At 54.1% G+C, this 22,432-nt stretch overlaps 1 protein-coding gene and 1 pseudogene across 2 annotated transcripts; both read right to left on the bottom strand.

The window, feature by feature from the left end:
• Positions 1 to 274: 274 nt before the first annotated feature.
• Positions 275 to 11,796, bottom strand: LOC308225785 (protocadherin alpha-3 pseudogene; annotated as a pseudogene). The gene is made up of 3 exons: positions 11,093 to 11,796; positions 389 to 3,206; positions 275 to 286 (listed from the first exon to the last, which is right to left on the bottom strand). The product of its transcript is annotated as a protocadherin alpha-3 pseudogene (transcript).
• Positions 8,056 to 22,116, bottom strand: LOC308225783 (uncharacterized protein; the record flags this gene model as incomplete). The annotated part of the gene is made up of 5 exons (XM_080626930.1): positions 17,853 to 22,116; positions 15,835 to 15,974; positions 12,639 to 12,681; positions 8,297 to 11,002; positions 8,056 to 8,202 (listed from the first exon to the last, which is right to left on the bottom strand). Exons 1-5 carry the CDS (start codon positions 20,466 to 20,468, stop codon positions 8,056 to 8,058), a joined length of 5,652 nt encoding a protein of 1,883 aa, XP_080483056.1. The 5' UTR covers positions 20,469 to 22,116.
• Positions 22,117 to 22,432: the final 316 nt, after the last annotated feature.

Here is a 22,432-nt window from a genome sequence, read left to right as displayed (position 1 = left end):
AGGCAACAGTCAGTGCCACTTAGAGAATCACTGCCACAATACCCAGGCACTGTTTCACCACTCAGTGTTTCCCAGCAATAAAGCACACACTGAGAATGACCCAGGCCTTTGAACATCCTCACCTACCTTTACAATTGGCAAAAAGAATATATGGAATGCTGCAAAGCCACTCAGGGACTCAGAGTCTTCCAGCTGCCTGGATGCCTTGTGTCTTTTCAGCAATTTCAAAAAGAAATTGGATTCTTAAAGATTATGCAAATATTGCTCAGACGGCTCACACCAGCGCCTGCCCAGAGGACGGGCAAGAAGGGCAACAGAAAGCAAGGGGGGATGAGGTAATAGGCAAGAGGCAAGGAAGAGAAGGAGGGAGGAAGAGAGCGCCACTGACCGTCTCCAGCAGAGCGGGCGCATCCGGATGCATCTCCTTCGCCGCAGAACCCGCCGGCGGAGGGAAGTTGGGGCTGAAAACCATCAGGTCGCTCTTGCCCGCACCGTCCGCCACACACAGGCTCCGGCTCTGGCGCTGCGAGTACGACCAGCTCCCCACTTCACTGGCGCACACGAGCGTGGCCGGACCGGGACCCGATGGCACGGCCGCCCGCGGCGCCCACCGCGCTGCCCCATACAGCACCACCGCCAGCAGAAACAGGCTCGACACCGCGCAGATGGCCACCACCAGCCACACATTCGTCGTCGTCGCCGATGCAGCCGCACCGCCCCCCACGGCTGCCGACGGCCGCAGCCCCGCCCCCAAAGAGCCCGAGCTCGCGGCAGCCAGCGCCGCCTCAGAGCCCTCCACCAGCGACACGCTGAGCGTGGCCGTGGCCGAGCGCGCCGGCTCGCCGTGGTCCCGCACCACGATGACCAAGCGCTGCCGCGGGCCATCCGCCTCCTCCAGCGCCCGCGCCGTGCTCACCTCGCCGCTGTACAGCCCCACGCGGAACGGGCCCTTGCCCCGCGGCTCCCACAGCTCGTAGCGCAGCCACGCGTTGTAGCCCGAGTCCGCGTCCACCGCGCGGATCTTTGCCACCACCTGCCCCGCCGGCGCACCCCACGTCGCCCACGCCCACAGCTCTGCCGAGCCCGCACCCGACGCCGCCGAGCCCGCGGCCCCGGCGCCCGGACCGCCCCCGGCAGGCGGCAGCAGCACCGGCGCGTTGTCGTTCTCGTCCAGCACGAAGAGCTGCACCGTGGCGTTGCCGCACAGCGCCGGCTCCCCCGCGTCCACCGCCCGCACCTCGAACTGCAGCACCTGCAGCTCCTCGTAGTCCAGCGGCTGCAGCGCCCACAGACGCCCGCTCTCCGCGTCCACCGACACGTAGCTCGACGCCGGACGCCACCCGCCGCCCGACACCGCCGCCCCGACACCGCTCTCCGACACCGAGTAGCTCACGCGCCCGTTGTCCGCCTCGTCCGGGTCCCTCGCCCACAGCCGCGCCAGCTCCGCGCCCGCCGCGTTGTTCTCCCGCGCCAGCACCGTGTACACGGCCTGCGCGAACGCCGGCGCGTTGTCGTTCACGTCCGACACCGGCACACGCAGACCCCGGCTGGCGTGCAGCGGCGGCGCCCCGCCGTCCTCCGCCCGCACCTCCACCTCGTACTCCGACACTCGCTCCCGGTCCAGCGCCTCCCGCAGCACCAGCGAGTACGAGCCCGCGAACGTCGACACCAGACCGAACAGCGCCGGCGGCCACACCGTGCAGCGCACCCGACCGTTCGCCCCCGAATCCCGGTCCGTCACGCTCAGCAGAGCTACCACCGTCCCCACCGCCGCGTCCTCCGGCACTGGCACCGACAGCGACGTCACCCACACCTCCGGCGCGTTGTCGTTCACGTCCAGCACCTCCAGCTCCACGCTGCAGTGTCCGGACAGCGGAGGTGTCCCTTTGTCTCGTGCTTCGATTTGCAACTCGTGTAAGCGGACGTCTTCAAAGTCCAGGGCGCCCGTCAGTCTGATCTCGCCGGTCTTTGGATCAATGGAGAACAGATCCCCCTTACCAACGGGAACTGAAATGACCAGACTGTAAGTAAACTCCTTATTCAGACCTTCGTCCGGATCCGTGGCGTTTACCCGCGCCACTAGCGTTCCCTCTGCAGCGCTCTCCTGCAGCTGCACTTTATACACAGACTGGTTGAACTGGGGAGCGTTGTCGTTCGTGTCCAGCACTGAGATCACCAGTTCCACCGTTCCTGTAAGCGGCGGACGGCCCCCGTCAGTCGCCGTTAACACCAGACGGTGAATCGGCATCGTCTCGCGGTCCAGAGCTTTCGTGAGCACCAGGAAGAGAGATTTTCTGTGTTCATCAGAGGTTTTAACATCGACCGTAATATGCTCGCTGGGGCTGAGGCTGTAGGAGAGGTGAGCGTTAGCTCCGACATCTGCATCCGACGCGCCCTCCAGTGGGAACCGAGACCCGGCAGGGGAGTTCTCAGATACACTGAGGTTTTTCCGGGCGGCGGGGAAGATCGGGGCGTTGTCGTTGATGTCGGTGACCTCCAGCTCCACGTGGAAAACGCGCAGCGGCCGCTCCACCAGCACCTCCAGCCGCAGGGAGCACGGCGCGCTCTTCCCGCACAGCTCCTCCCGGTCCAGCCGCGAGCTCACCACCAGCGCCCCGCTCGCCCCGCTCACCTCCACGCTCGCCCGCCGGCCCTGCGACACCAGCCGCAGCCGCCGCGCCTCCGGCTCGCCCGCCTCCAGGCCCAGGTCCTGCGCCAGCCGGCCCACCACCGTGCCGGCCTCGGCTTCCTCCGGCACCGAGTACCGCACCTGCCCGCCGACCAGCGCCCAGGCCAACTGCAGCACCAGCACCCGCAACAAGGCACCACGACACACGCCCATCTCCATCGCCGGTGCAGCCGCTGGCACCGTTCCGGGCCCTGCACTGCTCCCCGCCGCCGTCCGGATGCACCGGCTCTCCTGCCCGGCCCGCACCGCCCCTCCCCGCGCTCACAGCCGGGCTCTCTGCCGCTCGCACCGGGGCGGAGCCGCCGACACTCCGTTTCTGAGCCTGCAGCGACACCGTGTGCTGCTCCAACGCCTCACACGCTCCCAGACCTTGTCTTAGCCTCCGGACCCGGGCTGCTCCGCCCTCGCTGGCCTCCTCCTTCACTTCCCCTTTCGTTCTCTCTTTTGTTTTTTTTTTCCTTAATCCGTGTCCTTTGCTTCCACACGTTCCTTTCTTTCCTTCTTCATCTTTCATCACCTCCTTCTTTTATCTATTTCTTACTGAAATTCTGAGGTTTTCATCGGTTCTCCTTTCTCCCTTTCCGTTTTTGACCTACCCTACTCTTCTCACTACGCTCCTTTCGAATCTCTCACCACCGTTCTCTCTCCTTTACTCCCGATCACAGCTCTCCAGTCGCCTTTAGCACCGCGGATAACACAGCCAAAGACGGACCTATCCTCACTAATGACGGGGCAGCAGCGCCGGAACCCGGTGCTCTCCCTCTTTGGGAGGCTCTACGGACCAGCTCTGCTCCATGACTAGACGTGACGTCGGTGCGGGCTCGTCATCAGCTCTTTGCTACTTCCTTTCTCACCTTCCCTTTTCCCTTGATTCCTTTATTTCCTTCGACTAATCTCTCTTTTCTCTCACTATTTCTCTCTTCATATTCTCCTTCTTTTTAACACTTTTTGTTTTCTCTTCCATTCCCTTCACTTGCCTACGTTTCCTTATGCTCCTCTATCACTTCTCTCTTTGTCTCTATTCTTTCTTCCTTTAACAAAATATATTCTCAAAGCACACACCACGCTCACAAGGAAGGCAGAGGCTTTATTCCTCTTCCTCAGCAATCTTCATCAAGCCTTGCAGGGTGTTCATGAGTATCAAGGATGCTGAGTTCGTCATCTCCATTCAGGGCCTCGAAATAACATAGGAGCATGCTCATTACCTCTTCAAGCATCTCTTCCTTCCTCCTTTATTTTTTTAGCTCCCACGGAGTCCTTCATTTCCGTAGTTTGTTTTAATCCTCTTTTCTCTTTCTTTTCTTAGTTTCTTTTCTCCCTTCTTCTCTTTCATCCTGTCTTTTTCTTTCATGTCATGCTGTGCTGATCTCTGCTTTCATTTCTCTTCTGCTTCCATCCTTGTCTCTTCCAATAATTCTGTCCATTACTAAAATGTTCTTAAAATAGCTCATCCATGCACACTAGGAAGCATCACCATGCCCTTGGGCAAGAGCTCTCATTCCTCTTCCACAACATCTTCCATTACTGTGGCCACAGAAAACCCTTCCTGCTTTAATCCCATCAATGCATCTCCAACTTCCCTCTCTTCAGGATGAAGGCTATGCTCTTCACCCTCCAGTCAATAACAAGTAACACCACATCACACAGCAAGGCAAACACATGGCAAAGAACAGCTCTGCTACAGCACAAAGGAATCCACCACCCTTGCTAGCACAAGCCCAAGCACCAGGTACTGGGACGTCTACTGAAACAGGTTCCAAAGACTTCAAACCACACAGGAGCATCTCTTATTCGGGAACTCAAACCCATCACAGCCCAGCAAGACAACACTCCCCAAAGGCTCAAAAAGCTCATGGGAACTACAGTGCACAACTATTCCCTATGTACCTCAACGAACAGCCATTCTTCCAGCCTCATCTTCCACCTCAAAAATGAATGTGAAGATCTTGCTTCTTTTTTCAGGCACACATGCTCTACCAGAACATCACAGCAACAAATTCTGTTCCCAGTGCCTTATCCACCATGGAATACCTCTCATTCATCAGCATGATCCACTCATCACTCAGACAAACAGAAGCCCCCAAGGTACCACCACAGCATTTTCACTGAGAACATCCCCTCAATGCCCCATGCATCCACTCCAAGGAACGCACCCAGGTCCCTCCGTCCGCTGTCCTTGCCTCCACCTACTCAACCTCTGCCACACAGCAGCAGAAAGGGAATGAGGACAGGTAGTGGTGCTTTCTTCCCTAAACCTACAGGCATTTCAATCCAGGCAACATTCAGTTGATACAACAGGAATAACCACAACTGAATGACAACAGAAGTACATCAGCCTCTCAAATACATCCTCTATAATAAGTTACTTACCTCTAGCATCACTGGTGTAGACTTCAGAAAAAAGAAACACTTTCAGGTCAGCAGAATTGCTTTTGAGAGACTTTGTCCCTTAACATGAGCTGCCATTTCGGGGGATGCTGGACAGAAAAAAATACTCATGCTCTCCAAAAGCTTTAAAAATCCTGGACATTGTATAGTGCTCCCTCATGCACCTTTATCAAAGGGGAAGAAAGAGGGAGACCTGAAAGCAGGCAATATTTTCCTAACAACATCCTCAGGTCAGGAAAGCAGAAAAACCTTCCCACACACTCATGAATATTGCCCCAAAACTTGTCACCTGACAGCTGCCAAAACTCAGCACCTCCATCTCATCCCTTGTCTCCAACACACTGACAGTGTGGGAGAAGAGATAAACAAAGGGTGGGCATTTTCACTATAGACAAGAGTAGAAAACAGAAGGCACCCATGCCACTCCGCTGCACAGCAGGTTTGCTGACATCTTGATTACGAAGAGTGCTTTTTCCTCTCCCTTGCAAGACTAACACCAGAAACATGATACAAATGTTGAAAAGATTCTGCTAGATCAACAATGTTCCATGTCAAAAACAAATGATTAAAGGCACGTACAGCAGTTACCTTCAAAAGCAGTAATACCATAAAGAGCACCAGGCTGTGATGACATGTAGAACTTCTGGAGGCCTTGAGAGGATGCCAGAAGAGTAGCCCTGTGCACTGGGCCTCTTCTTAAGGTTATCTATCGGCATCCTGCATCCTGTGGCATGGGAAATGTGATCTCCACAGCTAAGCATTCTCCACTCCTTCCCCATTAACAGACACTACTTCTCCCCAGCATCTCGATTTCCTTAAGGCAATGAGCTTCCCAGCTTAACCAGCTTAAGGTCATGCTCTTTGTGATGCAGACACAGGTCATCCTCAGTGCCATCAGTGCCAGAATAATCAGACATGGCTCCACCACAAAAACATGCCCCAGACCTAAATCTCTGAGACTGACACTGAAACATACGGAGTGATGCCTTTTCTGCACACTAAGGTTCGAACTGAAATTGAGTTCTTAAAAATGTTTAGATTAGAGCTGTGACACCTCTGATCCCAGGCCACACAGGTCTTACTCTTCACGAGAACCACACCAAATGCTAGAGCTGCGTGTATATGTTCAGACATCAGAATAAGACACACGTGACAACAGGACATCCCATACCAAGTGCAAGTGCACAGGGAGAAGTTGAGCACACAGAGATTACACCCTCCTCCTCATTTGCCCTGAGAAATTCTGCCTGAGCAGGATCAATGAACCATCACAGCATAAACACCTGTGGAAATGCTGTAGATGCCTACCACTTCACAAGGAGAGCAGGTTAAAACACTGCCCTCCCACAACAACTTTCACAAAATATGAGTGAAAACCTTCATCATACAGTATTCAGCAGGCAGCATCCCATCAACTCTTCCCCAGTACATTCCTTATGTCAGGCAGCAGCAGTACAATGGAATGTCCTTGGTGGGAGATACTCACAAATTCAAAAGACATTGTTGGCATTTCAGTACCACACATTACCTCAAGATCCAGAAGGCCTCCATGCCCAAACTGCCTGGATCCTGGGCAAAGATCCTGGGCAGGAACAGTCTGTGCCTTTTCTGCTTCATGCTTTATTCTGGTCACACACACACACATCCCGGTCTGGGACATGTGCTCTCCAGACAATCACATCACCTCCTGTCACTGCCTTCCTACATGGCCCATGGTCTTCCCAAGGATTTCCAATTCAGGCAAGTCTTCCCGTTGCTCAAGGTCACCCTTCATATCATCAGGTGCTAAGGCCCTCCTCAAGGCCACTGCCACATTAACCTCCCTGACATGCCACTGTTCTCTTCCCAAACTCAGGGTTGATTCCAGCATATGTGGACCCTTTCAAACAATGAGAGCACTTTAAAAAAAAACCCACACCAACTGTATGATACAGAGCGTGTGCAGGGCACAAAAAGTGATTACAGAACAGCTCTATGTTGCAGTGGAATTCATTTCATGCTGAGATAGAACCACCCAATGTTGACAATCCCCCAGTGCAATAGATTATATTTGTTCTATAGGACAATTTGGATCGAGGGGTTTGTTAAGGGGGGTTGTGTTTGGTTTTTCCCTTTGTAAGAGTGTGGCTGCTGATGCATCAAACATCAAGGCCAGCCAGTATATGTCACGCCACTTCACTATTTGGGAGCACAAAACCGTAACTGTCGCCAGCAATGAGAGCATCAAAGAAACTATGTAGCTGGTACCACTTTGCTCTTCAGACTCTCTGTAGCTGACTCTTCATGTTCTGTTATCCCAGATGGAACTGATCCATAGCTGGGAGCTCTGTTACACCTCTAAAATGTTACACATGTATTTGTAGAGATGGAGTCAGGATAGCTCTAATACAAGTGAGCACTGATTTTCTTCTTTGAGAGAACAACCCAAATTATCATGAGCACAGCAGAATATTACAATGGTACCTAATACAGAGGAGAATTTGCAGAACTTATAAAAGATGGTTTCTGGTTCTTCCCTTAGGCTATCAATGCTGATGACACAAATATTGAAAGACTATCCAAACAGGCCAGTTTCACTTCCCCAACTAGGAATGGAAATGTACAGCATGGTTTCAGGGGGAAGCCAGGGGGGATGAAATACAAACAGAAACACACTGCTTCTAACACCAGGACAAAATACAAAAGGAAACATGTTGTTCCTGACCCCTACCATGGATCCGAGTCCTCTGCCTGAGCAATTTATGCTACCGAGTAGACTTACAATACCCTTCCAAAACAACATACAAAAAGTTTGTGACACCTGAACTAATTTCATTATGAAACGGGTGAGGGAATTTAACTGGAAAAAATCCAACACCAACAGTGAAGCTCTTGAAGTCCCAAATGTCACCTGACATAATTTCTTTTGCAGACGATAATCAGAAAATTTTATAATAGTCCCCATATAACACTAGGGGTTGCCTTCTAGGGAACAGCTTTCACTTCTCATCCCTGCAGAAAGAGCAGAGGTGCTCCAGACAGGACGCAAAGGCCCATGACAAGGTGCCAGGAATAGCTTCAAGCACCAGCCCAGCACCCCCGCCTTCAGCACCTGGGGGCTGAACCCGGCTCACAGCAGCAACTACCTATTAGGCGAACGGGCGAGAAGGGTGACAGGGAACAAGGGGGGTTGGGGGAATGGGCAACAGGCGAAAAGGGAAGAAAAAGAGCACCACTGACCGTCTGCAGCAGAGCAGGCGCATCTGAATGTGTCTCCTTCGCCGCGGAACCGGCCGGCGGAGGGAAGTTGGGGCTGAAAACCATCAGGTCGCTCTTGCCCGCACCGTCCGCCACACACAGGCTCCGGCTCTGGCGCTGCGAGTACGACCAGCTCCCCACTTCACTGGCGCACACGAGTGTGGCGGGACCAGGACCCGATGGCACGGCCGCCCGCGGCGCCCACCGCGCTGCCCCATACAGCACCACCGCCAGCAGAAACAGGCTCGACACCACGCAGATGGCCACCACCAGCCACACGTTCGTCGTCGTCGCCGATGCAGCCGCACCGCCCCCCACGGCTGCCGACGGCCGCAGCCCCGCCCCCAAAGAGCCCGAGCTCGCGGCAGCCAGCGCCGCCTCAGAGCCCTCCACCAGCGACACGCTGAGCGTGGCCGTGGCCGAGCGCGCCGGATCGCCGTGGTCCCGCACCACGATGACCAAGCGCTGCCGCGGGCCATCCGCCTCCTCCAGCGCCCGCGCTGTGCTCACCTCGCCGCTGTACAGCCCCACGCGGAACGGGCCCTTGCCCCGCGGCTCCCACAGCTCGTAGCGCAGCCACGCGTTGTAGCCCGAGTCCGCGTCCACCGCGCGGATCTTTGCCACCACCTGCCCCGCCGGCGCACCCCACGTCGCCCACGCCCACAGCTCTGCCGAGCCCGCACCCGACGCCGCCGAGCCCGCGGCCCCGGCGCCCGGACCGCCCCCGGCAGGCGGCAGCAGCACCGGCGCGTTGTCGTTCTCGTCCAGCACGAAGAGCTGCACCGTGGCGTTGCCGCACAGCGCCGGCTCCCCCGCGTCCACCGCCCGCACCTCGAACTGCAGCACCTGCAGCTCCTCGTAGTCCAGCGGCTGCAGCGCCCACAGACGCCCGCTCTCCGCGTCCACCGACACGTAGCTCGACGCCGGACGCCACCCGCCGCCCGACACCGCCGCCCCGACACCGCTCTCCGACACCGAGTAGCTCACGCGCCCGTTGTCCGCCTCGTCCGGGTCCCTCGCCCATAGCCGCGCCAGCTCCGCGCCCGCCGCGTTGTTCTCCCGCGCCAGCACCGTGTACACGGCCTGCGCGAACGCCGGCGCGTTGTCGTTCACGTCCGACACTGGCACACGCAGACTCCGGCTGGCGCGCAGCGGCGACGCCCCGCCGTCCTCCGCCCGCACCTCCACCTCGTACTCCGACACTCGCTCCCGGTCCAGCGCCTCCCGCAGCACCAGCGAGTACGAGCCCGCGAACGTCGACACCAGACCGAACGGCGCCGGCGGCCACACCGTGCAGCGCACCCGACCGTTCGCCCCCGAGTCCCGGTCCGACACGCTCAGCAGAGCCACCACCGTCCCCACCGCCGCATCCTCCGGCACCGGCACCGACAGCGACGTCACCCACACCTCCGGTGCGTTGTCGTTCACGTCCAGCACCTGCACCACTACTCTGCAGTGACCCGACAGCGGAGGGGAGCCTTTGTCTTGTGCTTCAATACGGAAATGAAACACATTGACTTCTTCGAAGTCCAGGGCGCTCGTCAGAAGTATCTCTCCGGTCCTCGGATTGACAGTAATCACATCTTTTCCACTCAGGGGAAGGAAGTTTGTCATCGTGTAGGTCATCTCACTGTTAATTCCCTCATCCGGATCCGTGGCGTTTACTTGCACCACCAGCGTCCCTTCTGCAGCGCTCTCCGGCAGCTGCACTTCATACACAGACTGGTTGAAACGAGGCGCGTTGTCGTTGGCGTCCAGCACCGTGATCGCAAGCTCCATAGCGCCTGTCAGCGGAGGGCGGCCCCCATCACTTGCAATCAGCACCAAACGGTGAATCGGCATCGCCTCACGGTCCAGAGCTTTCGTTAAAACAAGATCAGGTACAATATTTTGTTCATTCGATTTTTGTAAATCCAAAGCGAAATACTCACTGGGACTGAGGCTATAGGTGAGCTGCGCGTTGGCTCCGACGTCTGCATCCGACGCGCCCTCCAGCGGGAACCGAGACCCCGGCAGCGACGATTCCGCGATGCTCAGGTTTTTCCTTGCAGCGGGGAAGACCGGGGCGTTGTCGTTGATGTCCGTGATCTCCAGCTCCACGTGGAAGATTCGCAGCGGCCGCTCCACCAGCACCTCCAGCCGCAGGGAGCACGGCGCGCTCTTCCCGCACAGCTCCTCCCGGTCCAGCCGCGAGCTCACCACCAGCGCCCCGCTCGCCCCGCTCACCTCCACGCTCGCCCGCCGGCCCTGCGACACCAGCCGCAGCCGCCGCGCCTCCGGCTCGCCCGCCTCCAGGCCCAGGTCCTGCGCCAGCCGGCCCACCACCGTGCCGGCCTTGGCTTCCTCCGGCACCGAGTACCGCACCTGCCCGCCGACCAGCGCCCAGGCCAACTGCAGCACCAGCACCCGCAACAAGGCACCCCGACACACACCGCCCATCGCCTCTTGCAACGGTCCGCGCTCGAACGGCTCCCCGCCGCCGTCCGAATACACCGGCTCTCCTGCCCGGCCCGCGCCGCCCCTCCCCGCGCTCACAGCCGGGCTCTCTGCCGCTCGCACCGGGGCGGAGCCGCCGATACGCCGTTTCTGAGCCTGCAGCGACACCGTGTGCTGCTCCAACGCCTCGCGCTTCCCGACAGCGCCCAAGACTCCGTTTCCGGGCTGCTCCGTTCTCGCTCGCCTCTTCATCTTCTTAGTTCATCTTCTTTTTTCTTCCTTATTTCGTGTTCTTTGCTTGCTTGCATGCATTCCTTTCTTTCCTTCCTCCTCTTTCATCACCTCCTTCTTTTATCTTTCTGTTCTTACTTAAATTCTGAGGTTTTCACTTTTTCTTTATTCCTTTCCCCCCCCCCCCACTTTTCTTCTTGCCTTCTTTTTTCTTTTTTTTATTCTCTATCTTCTTTTTTGTTTCCTTCTTCTGTCAATTCTCCGTTTCCTTTCTTGTCCTACTCTGTGCTTTATGCCCCTTTCCCTTCTCTTCCCACTCTTCTCTCTCCTTTACTCCCGACACAGTTCACTAGTTGCCTTCAGCTCCGCCGCGTACACGGTCAAACCCAGACCTATACTCGCTAATGAGAAGGCGGCAGCGCTGGATCGCGGTGCTCTGCCCTCGGGAGTGGCTTCTATGAACCACCTCCGCTCCGTGACTAGAGGTGATGTCGCTGCAGCCTCGTCTTCTCCTCTAACGTCTCTTCTCGTTTTCTTCCTTTCTTCTTTTATTTTTTCCTCTTTCCATCCCTCCTTCCCTCCTTCCCCTCTTCCCTTTCTCATTGCTTTTCTGCCTTCTTGCTTTGTGCTTCCTTCCTCACTTGCTTCTTTTCCTTCTGGTATTCTTTTTAATTCCCTTTTTCTCTCTTTATCTTCTCACTACTTATGTCTTCCCTTCTCCTCACGTGTGTACCTTTCCTTCTCCTCCTCTTCTGTTTCTTTGACTCTTTTCTTTCCTTCTCCTCCTCTTCTGTTTCTTTGATTGTGTCAATCTTTGGCTCTCCACGACCGGAAGTGACTTTGGTGAGGGCACATCATCACCTCTTGGCACTTCCTTTCTCACCTTCCTTTTTCCTTTCCTTCTTCATTTCCTTATACTAGTCTCTATTTCTCTGTCTTCTCTTTCCTTCTTTTGTCTTCTCTTTCCTCCTCTTCCTTTGCTTATGCTTCCTTCTCCTCCTCTTCCACTTCCATCCTTGTCTCTTTAGTTGTTATCTTCCTTTACCAAAACATTTTCCTTAAGTCCACACCACGCTCAAAATAAAGAGGAACATGGCCTCTGCAGGAGCTCTTATTTCTCTAACCTCACCACTCTTCATCAAGCTTTGTGGAGTGCCCCTGTGTACCAAGGATGGTGACTTTCTCCTCGCTACTCATCATCTCAAGATAAAATCAGAGCACGCTGATAATAGCTTCCACCATTTTCTCCTTCTTCCTGCTGTTTTGGTGGTTTGGTTTTGTGTGTGTGTGTGTGTGTGTGTTCGTTTGTTGTTGTTTTGTGGGGTTTTTCTTTCCCCCAGCAATTCCTTCTTTTCCTTCTCTGGTATTGCTCCTCCTTTCTCTTTATTTTCTTTACACCCTTCTTCTCCTTCATCCGCTCTTTTTCTTTCTTGCCATGCTCTGCTGTATCTTTGCCTCCATTTCACTCCTGCTTCCATCCTTGTTTCTTCATTTTGTCCATAACTAAAATGTTTTTAAAAAAGCTCCTCCATGCTCACTAGGAAGGACTATCATGCCCTTGAGCAAAAGCTCTCATTTGTCTTCAATACCATCTCCCATTTCTCTCCTCATGGAAGAGCCTTCCTGCTTTTCTTCTGTCCATGCATCTCCAACTTACCCTCTCTTCAGGATGAAGGCCATGCTCTTCAGCCACAAGTCTTCTTAAAGAACCAGCAAACAACAGAGCAAGGCAAACATATGGCAAAGAACAGCTCTGCTACAGCACAAAGGAATCCACCACCCTTGCTAGCACAAGCCCAAGCACCAGGTACTGGGACGTCTACTGAAACAGGTTCCAAAGACTTCAAACCACACAGGAGCATCTCTTATTCGGGAACTCAAACCCGTCACAGCCCAGCAAGACAACACTCACCAAAGGCTCAAAAAGCTCATGGGAACCACAGCGCACAACTACTCCCTGTGTACCTGGATGAACAGCCATTCTTCCAACCTCATCTTCCACCTCACAAATGAATGTGAAGATCTTGCTTCTTTTTTCAGGCACACATGCTCTGCCAGAACAACACAGCAACAACCTCTCTTCCCAGCACCTTACTTCTCATGGAATACCTCTCACTCATCAGCGTGATCCACTCATCACACAGCCAAACAAAAAGGAAGCCACCAAGGTACTACCACAGTGTTTTCACTGAGAACAACCCCTCAATGCCCAATGGATCCACTCCAAGGAACACATCAATGTCCCTCCTCCAGCTGTCCTTAATTCCGCCTACTCAACTTCCGCCACACAGCAGCAGGAAGGGAATGAGGACAGGTAGTGATGCTTTCTTCTCTAAAACTACAAGCATTTCAATCCAGGCATCATTCACTTAATCCAACAGAAAGAAACTAAAACTGAATGACAACAAAAGTACATCAACCTCTCAAACACATTCTCTATAATAAGTGACTTACTTGTAGCTTCACTGATGTGGACTTCAGAAAAGGAAATACTTTCAGGACATCAGAATTGGTTTTCAGAGACTTTGTCCCTTAACATGAGCTGCCATTTTGAGGGATGCTGGACAGAAAAAAAATACTCATGTTCTCCAAAAGCTGTAAAAACACTGGACACTGGATAGTGCTCCTTCATGCACCTCTGTTCTGGGTTCAGCAGTAGCAGTCATTTTTTCTTCTTCTTAGTAGCTGGTGCAGTGCTGTGGTTTTGACTTTCAGCCTGGGAACAGTGCTGATAACACCGATGTTTTTAGTTACTGCTCAAATGTTTAGTCTGACCAAGGACTTTGTGAGTCTCACGCTCTGCCGAGGAGGAGGGGAAGCCGGGAGGAAGCAGAGACAGGACACATGACCCAAACTAGCCAAAGAGGTAGCCAAGTGGTATGCCACGATTGATATTGCCAATGCATTTTTCTCAATTCCTTTGGCAGCAGAGTGCAGGCCACAGTTCGCTTTTACTTGGAGGGGCGTCCACTACACTTGGAACCGACTGCCCCAGGGGTGGAAACACAGCCCTACCATCTGTCATGGACTGATCCAGACTGCACTGGAATAGGGGCAAGCTCCAGAACACCTGCAATACATTGATGACATTATTGTGTGGGGTGATACAGCAGAAAAAGTCTTCGAGAAAGGGAGGAAAATAATCCAAATCCTGCTGAAAGCCGCTTTTGCCAGAAAACGGAGTAAGGTCAAGGGACCTGCACAGGAGATTCAATTTTTGGGAATAAAATGCAAGATGAACATTGCCAGATCCCCACAGATGTGATCAACAAAATAACAGCAATGTCTCCACCAACTAATAAGAAAGAAACACAAGCTTTCTTGGGTGCTGTGGGGTTCTGGAGAATGCACATCCCAAATCACAGTTTGATTGTAAGCCCTCTCTATCATGTGACCTGGAAGAAGAATGATTTTAAATGGGGCCCTGAGCAACAACAAGCCTTTGAGCAAATTAAAAGAGAGATAGTTCATGCAGTAGCCCTTGGACCAGTCCGGAATGGGCCAGATGTAAAAAATGTACTGTACACCGCAGCTGGGGAGAATGGTCCTACCTGAAGCCTCTGGCAGAAAGCTCCAGGGGAGACTCGAGGCCGACCCCTTGGCTTTTGGAGTCGGGGATACAAAGGATCTGAGGCCAGCTATATCCCAACTGAGAAAGAGATACTGGCAGCCTGTGAAGGGGTTCGAGCTGCTTTGGTAGTGATTGGCACTGAAGTACAGCTCCTCCTGGCACCCCGGTTGCCCGTGCTGGGCTGGATGTTCAAAGGCAGGGTCTCCTCTACACATCATGCAACCGATGCTATATGGAGTAAGTGGGCTGCACTAATTACACAACAAGCTCAAATAGGAAATCCCAGTCGTCCAGAAGTCATCACGGACTGGCCAGAGGGCAAAGATTTTGGAATGTCACCAGAGGAGGAGGTGATGTGTGCTGAAGAGGCCTCACCATATAATAAATTGTCAGAAAGTGAAAAGCAGTATGCCTTGTTTACTGATGGGTCCTGCCGTATTGTGGGAAAGCATCGGAGATGGAAGGCAGCTGTATGGAGTTCTCAATGACAAGTTGCAGAAACTGCTGAAGGAGAGGGTGAATCGAGTCAGTTTGCCAAGGTGAAAGCCATCCAGCTGGCCTTGGACATTGCTGAATGAGAAAAGTGGCCAGTACTTTATACTGACTCATGGATGGTGGCAAATGCCCTGTGGGGGTGGTTGCAGCAGTGGAAGCAGAGCAACTGGCAACGCAGAGGTAAACCCATCTGGGCTGCTGCACTGTGGCAAGATATCGCTGCCCAGGTGCAGAATCTGGTGGTGAAGGTACGTCATGTAGACGCCCATGTACCCAAGAGTCAGGCCACTGAAGAACACCAGAACAACCAACAAGTGGATAAAGCTGCTAAGATTGAAGTGACTCAGACGGACTTAGATTGGCAACATAAAGGTGAATTATTTTTGGCCCAGTGAGCCCATGACACTTCAGGCCATCAGGGCAGAGATGCAACATATAGACGGGCCTGTGATCAAGGGGTGGACTTAACAATGGACACTATTGCCCAGGTTATTTGTGAGTGTGAAACATGTGCTGCAATTAAACAAGCTGAACAGTTAAAGCCTCTTTGGTATGGAGGATGATGGCTGAAGTATAAATATGGGGAGGCCTGGCAGATTGGTTATATCACACTCCCACCAACCCGCCAAGGCAAGCGCCATGTGCTTACCATGGTGGAAGCAACCACTGGATGGCTGGAAACATACGCTGTGCCCCATGCCACTGCCCAGACATTGCTCCACCACAAAAATATGCCCCAGCTCTAAACCCGTCTCAGACTATGACCCAGATCTTTGCATGTACTCACCTTCCCTCATCAGGCAGCAGCACCACAGGACACTGTGCCTTCTGGGAGATATTCACAAATTCAGAAGACATTGTTGGTATTTCAGTACCACACACTGGCTCAAGATCCAAAAGGTCTCTAACTCCAGACACACTGGAAGCCTGTAAAAGGATCCTGGGCAGCAGCAGTCTGTGCCCTTCCTGCTTCATGCTTTATCCTGGTCGTCCCACACTCCCCAGTCTGAAATGTGTTCTCCAGACAAGCATGCTGCCTCCCATTATTGCCTTACTACATGGCCCATGGTCTTCTCAAGGGTTTTTGATTCAGGCAAGTCTTCCCACTGCTCAAGATCACCTTTATGATTATAGTTATATAGTTATATAGTTATGAGGTGCTAAGGCCCTAGTTCACAGGGCCACTGCCATGCTCACCTCCCTGACATACCACTGTTCTATTCCCCAAACTAAGGCTCATGCCAGGATTTGTGGATCCTTCCAAACCATGAACACTCTAAAAATCACCCATATCAATTGTATCATACAGACTTTACACATTCAAAAGATGATTACAGAAGAGCTCTAAATTGCAATGGCTTTGATTTTATGAGGTTCCCAGGTCCCACTGAGGGCCACTGCCACATTCACATCCCTGACATGCCACTGTTCTCTTCCCCAAATCAAAGCTCACTCCAGCATTTCTGGACCCTTCCAAAAAATGAGAGCACTTTAAAAAAACATACCAGTTGTATCACACAGACTGTGTGTGGTGCACGTTACATGTTCAAAAGCTGATGTCAGAGCAGCTCTAAATTTGTAATAGCATTAATTTCATTCTGTGGCAGAAGAACCCAAATGTTGACAAGATTACATGGGTAACAGACTATATGGATTCTGTAGGACAATCTGGATTTTACGGATATGTTATTGGGGGAGGCTCAGGTTTCTTTCTAGTTTTGAGAGGGTGTGGCTGCTGAAGCAAATTTTGAAAAAACATCAAAGCCATCCAGTGTAGGTCTCGCCATTTCACTGGTCAGAAGCACAAATCCACAACCGTAGCCATCAACAAGAGCCCCAGAATACACACACAGCCAGTATCACTGTATTCAACAGGCTCTCTGTATTTAACCCTTCATGTTCCATTATCCCAGATGAAACTGATCCACACCTGGGAGTTCAGTTACACCTCTGAAATGTTACACATGTATTTGTAGAGATGGTGTCACAATAACACTAATGGTAATGGTCATTGATTTCCTTTTGTGAGAGAACAAGTCGAATGCTGACAAGCAGAGCACTGCAATGGATGACACCTGATGTAAAGAAGTTTGTAGTTTCTTTAAATACCACGTTTCCTGTTCTTCCCTGAGGCTGCCAATTCTTATGATACAAATCTACAGCGAGATACAGGGCCGCAGAAATACAACAAGAAATTTGCCACTTCTGACAACTATGCTGAATCAAAGTCCTCTGCCTGAACACTTTATGCTAATTGAGAGAGTTACAACATCCTTGCAAAAGAGCATAGGAAAAAGTCTACAACGCATTCCCTAATTCCATTATGAGTATGGTGGACGAACAGAAATGGAGAATATCCACCACAGGCAAAGAACCCTTGAAGTTCAAATTTTATCAGGTAACATCTCTCTAGCATTGGAGAATCAGAGAAGACAAGAAAAGCGTTTCTGATAAAAAAAAAACAAAACCACGTATCACTGGGAATTTACTGCAAGAGGAGAACAACTCAACTCTGTAGCAGCAAAGCTCAGCTGAGAACCGCAACTTCTGTGGTGCGTGGCCAGACCTTTCCCTTCACCAAACAAACAAGAGCTGCGGTGCACATTCCAGCACGCGGAGGCAGATCCCAAGGTGCTCAGGGGAATCTCAAGCACCCGTCCAGCACTTACAGTCCTCTGCCATGAGGACTGAGCCCGCTGAATGCCCAGGGGGCGGGAGAGGGAGAAGAGCGACATGGGGCAAGAAGGGTCGAGAAAGGAGAAAGAGATGAGGAAGAAATGAAGGGAGGGAACAAGAGCCACTGACCGTCTCCAGCAGAGCAGGCGCATCCGGATGCGTCGCCTTTGCCGCAGAACCGGCCGGCGGAGGGAAGTTGGGGCTGAAAACCATCAGGTCGCTCTTGCCCGCACCGTCCGCCACACACAGGCTTCGGCTCTGGCGCTGCGAGTACGACCAGCTCCCCACTTCGCTGGCACACACGAGCGTGGCCGGACCGGGACCCGACAGCACGGCCGCCCGCGGCACCCACCGCGCCGCCCCGTACAGCACCACCGCCAACAGAAACAGGCTCGACACCGCGCAGATGGCCACCACCAGCCACACGTTCATCGTCGTATCCGACGCTGATGCTGCCGATGCACCGCCTTCCGCCGGTCGCAGCCCCGCCCCCAAAGAGCCCGAGCTAGCGGCCGCCAGCGCCGCCTCAGAGCCCTCCACCAGCGACACGCTGAGCGTGACCGTGGCCGAGCGCGCCGGCTCGCCATGGTCCCGCACCACGATGACCAAGCGCTGCCGCGGGCCGTCCGCCTCCTCCAGCGCCCGCGCCGTGCTCACCTCGCCGCTGTAAAGCCCCACGCGGAACGGGCCCTTGCCCCGCGGCTCCCACAGCTCGTAGCGCAGCCACGCGTTGTAGCCCGAGTCCGCGTCCACCGCGCGGATCTTCGCCACCACCTGCCCCGCCGGCGCACCCCACGTCGCCCACGCCCACAGCGCCCCAGATTCTGCACCCGACGCCGCCGAGCCCGCGGCCCCGGCGCCCGGACCGCCCCCGGCAGGCGGCAGCAGCACCGGCGCGTTGTCGTTCTCGTCCAGCACGAAGAGCTGCACCGTGGCGTTGCCGCACAGCGCCGGCTCCCCCGCGTCCACCGCCCGCACCTCGAACTGCAGCACCTGCAGCTCCTCGTAGTCCAGCGGCTGCAGCGCCCACAGACGCCCGCTCTCCGCGTCCACCGACACGTAGCTCGACGCCGGACGCCACCCGCCGCCTGACACCGCGCCTCCGCCGCCGCTCTCCGACACCGAGTAGCTCACGCGCCCGTTGTCCGCCTCGTCCGGGTCCCTCGCCCACAGCCGCGCCAGCTCCGCGCCCGCCGCGTTGTTCTCCCGCGCCAGCACCGTGTACACGGCCTGCGCGAACGCCGGCGCGTTGTCGTTCACGTCCGACACCGGCACACGCAGACCCCGGCTGGCGTGCTGAGGCGGCGTCCCGCCGTCCTCCGCCCGCACCTCCACCTCGTACTCAGACACCCGCTCCCGGTCCAGCGCCTCCCGCAGCACCAGCGAGTACGAGCCCGCGAACGCCGACACCAGACCGAACGGCGCCGATGGCCACACCGTGCAGCGCACCCGACCGTTCGCCCCCGAGTCTCGGTCCGACACGCTCAGCAGAGCCACCACCGTCCCCACCGCCGCGTCCTCCGGCACCGGCACCGACAGCGACGTCACCCACACCTCCGGTGCGTTATCATTCACGTCCAGCACCTCCACCACTACCTTGCAGTGACCCGACAGCGGCGGAGTCCCTTGATCTCTGGCTTTAACGTGTAGGTTGTACAAAGCAACTCTTTCAAAGTCCAGAGCGCCCGTCAGTTTGATCTCCCCTCTCTTCGCATCGATGCTGAATGCAGCTGACGCCGAGGGAGGAACAACAGCATCCATTTCATAAATCACTTCTCGATTACTTCCCTCGTCTGGGTCCGTGGCGTTCAGCCGCACCACTACCGCCCCCTCCAAGGCGTCTTCGGGCAAAACTACGATGTACACCGACTGGTTGAACTGAGGAGCATTGTCGTTGGCGTCCAGCACCGAGATCACCAGCTCCACTGTGCCAGTAAGCGGCGGACGGCCCCCGTCAGTCGCCGTTAACACCAGACGGTGAATCGGCACCGTCTCGCGGTCCAGAGCTTTCGCGAGCACCAGAAACAGGGATTTACTGCGTGAGTTACTGTCTTCTTCCTCTACTCTGAAATGCTCGCTGGGGCTGAGGCTGTAGGAGAGGTGAGCGTTGGCTCCGACATCTGCATCCGACGCGCCCTCCAGCGGGAACCGAGACCCCGGCAGAGACAATTCCGCGATGCTCAGGTTTTTCCTTGCAGCGGGGAAGATCGGGGCGTTGTCGTTGATGTCGGTGACCTCCAGCTCCACGTGGAAAACGCGCAGCGGCCGCTCCACCAGCACCTCCAGCCGCAGGGAGCACGGCGCGCTCTTCCCGCACAGCTCCTCCCGGTCCAGCCGCGAGCTCACCACCAGCGCCCCGCTCGCCCCGCTCACCTCCACGCTCGCCCGCCGGCCCTGCGACACCAGCCGTAGCCGCCGCGCCTCCGGCTCGCCCGCCTCCAGGCCCAGGTCCTGCGCCAGCCGGCCCACCACCGTGCCGGCCTTGGCTTCCTCCGGCACCGAGTACCGCACCTGACTGCCGACCAGCGCCCAGACCAACTGCAGCACCAGCACCTGCAACAAGGCACCCCGACACACGCCCATCTTCATTGCCATCGCAGCCTCTGGCACCGGCCCGGGTCCCGCAGTGCTCCCCGCCGCCGTCCGGATGCACCGGCTCTCCTGTTTGGCCAGCGCCGCCCCCCCCCTACGCTCACAGGCGGGCTCTTCGCCGCTCGCATCGGGGCGGAGCCGCCGATACGCCATTTCTGAGCCGGCAGCGACACCGTGTGCTGCCTCACCGCCTCACACGCTTCCCAACATCGCTCAATCCCCTGGAACCGGGCTGCTTCTCCCGCTCGCCTCTTCTCTCTCCTTCTTTTGTTTCGTTCTTTTTTTATTATTCCGTGTTCTTTGCTTGCACACATTCCTTTCTTTCCTTCCTCTTTCTTCTTTCTTTCTCTCTTTTTGCCTTCATTCTCTTTTATCTTATTTTCTTCCTTTTCAGATTTTCATCGTTGCTCTTTTTCTCCCTGTCCCACTCTGTACTTTTCTTCTTGCATATATTTCTGTGGGTTTTGGGTTTTGTTTTTTTTTTTTTTTTTTTATCCTCTCTCTTTTTTTCCGTCTCCTCCTTCTAACAATTCTCCGTTTCCGTTATTTCCCTACCTTGTTCTTCACGTCATTTTCCCTTCTCTTCCCACTCTTCTCTCTCGTGACAGCTCTCAGTCGCCTCCGGCCCCACGGCGGACACGGTCAAAGACTGACTCATTCCCGCTAATGACGGGGCAGCAGCGCCGGAGCACGGTGCTCTCCCAACGGGAGGAACTGCTACGGACCAGCACCGCTCCGTGACTAAATGTGACACAGGTGCTGGATGGTCATCTTCTCCATCGTTTATTCTCCTTTTCTTTGTCTTTTCTTTCTTTTATGTAATTTCATTTTTATTTTATTTCTCTCTCATTCTTTTCTTCCTTCCATCACTCCTTCTTCTCTAACTCTTCCCTTCCTCCATGCTTTTCTGCTTTCTTCCTGCTTTTTGCTTCCTTCCTTGCTTGCTTCTTTTCCTTCTTCACTTCCTTCTGCTATTCTTTTTAACTCCCTTTTTCTCTATCTTCTCACTACTTATGTTTTCTCTTCCCTTTTCTTCATGTGCTTATCTTTCCCTATCCTCCTCCTCCGTTTCAGTCTTTGACTCCTCTGTTCTTTTCTTCCTTTACCTAAGTATTTTCACAAAGCCCATCGCATGCTCACAGTAAAGACGGACATGGCCTCTGGTAGGAGCTCTTATTCCTCTTCCTCACCACTCTTCATCAAGCTTTACAGTGTCCATGTGTTCCGAGGTTGTGGAGCTACCCTACTTCATTCAGCAACTCAAGATAGCATCGGTTCATGCTGGTAATCTCCTCAGTCATCAGTTCTTTCCTTCTTTCTTTTTTCCTTGCAGTGATTTCTTTCCTTTCTTTCTTTCTTTCTTTTTTTTTTTTTTTTCCCTCCTCTTTTCTCTTTCTTTCACTGTTTTCTCACTTCCTCTCTTCCTTTTTCTTTCTTGCCCTGCTCTGTTCTACCTTTGCCTCCACTCCTCTTCTGCTTCTGTCCTTGTCTCTTCTCTTCATTTTGTCTTTTACCAAAATGTTCTTAAACTAGGTACACCACACTCATCATGAAGCACAGACTTACACTTCAAAAAGAGCTCTCATACCTTTTCTCTGCCATCTCCCATTCCTGTGGACATGGAAGAGCATTCCTGCGGACATGGAAGAGCATTCCTGCTTTCGTCCTGTCCATGCATCTCCAACTTCCCCCCTCTTCATGATGAGGGCTATGCTCTGCAGCCTCCAGTCCTTTCAAAGGCCCAGCAAATAACAGAGAAATTATATGGCAAACAACAGCTCTGCTACAGGAGAACAGAATCCATCACTCTCAGAAACACAAGACCAGGTACTGGAATCTCTAATGAAACAGGTTCCAAAGACTCCAAACTACACAAGGAAGTAGTTTGGCAATTCAAACCCATCACAGCCCAACAAGACAACCCTCCTCAATGGCTGAAATAGCACGGGAGAACCACATCTCCCAAGTACTCCTCATGTACCTGGATGAACAGCCATTCTTCCGGCCTCCTCTTTCACCTGCAGAATTAATGTGAGGCTCTTGCTTCTTTTTTCAGGCACACATGCTCTGCCAGAACAGTATAGCAAGAATCTGTTCCCAGGGCCTTCATCTCATGG

This window comes from Psittacula echo, assembly GCF_963264785.1.
Source record: "Psittacula echo genome assembly, chromosome: 11".
NCBI lineage: Eukaryota > Metazoa > Chordata > Aves > Psittaciformes > Psittacidae > Psittacula > Psittacula echo.
This window is presented reverse-complemented; position numbering and strand designations above follow the sequence as displayed.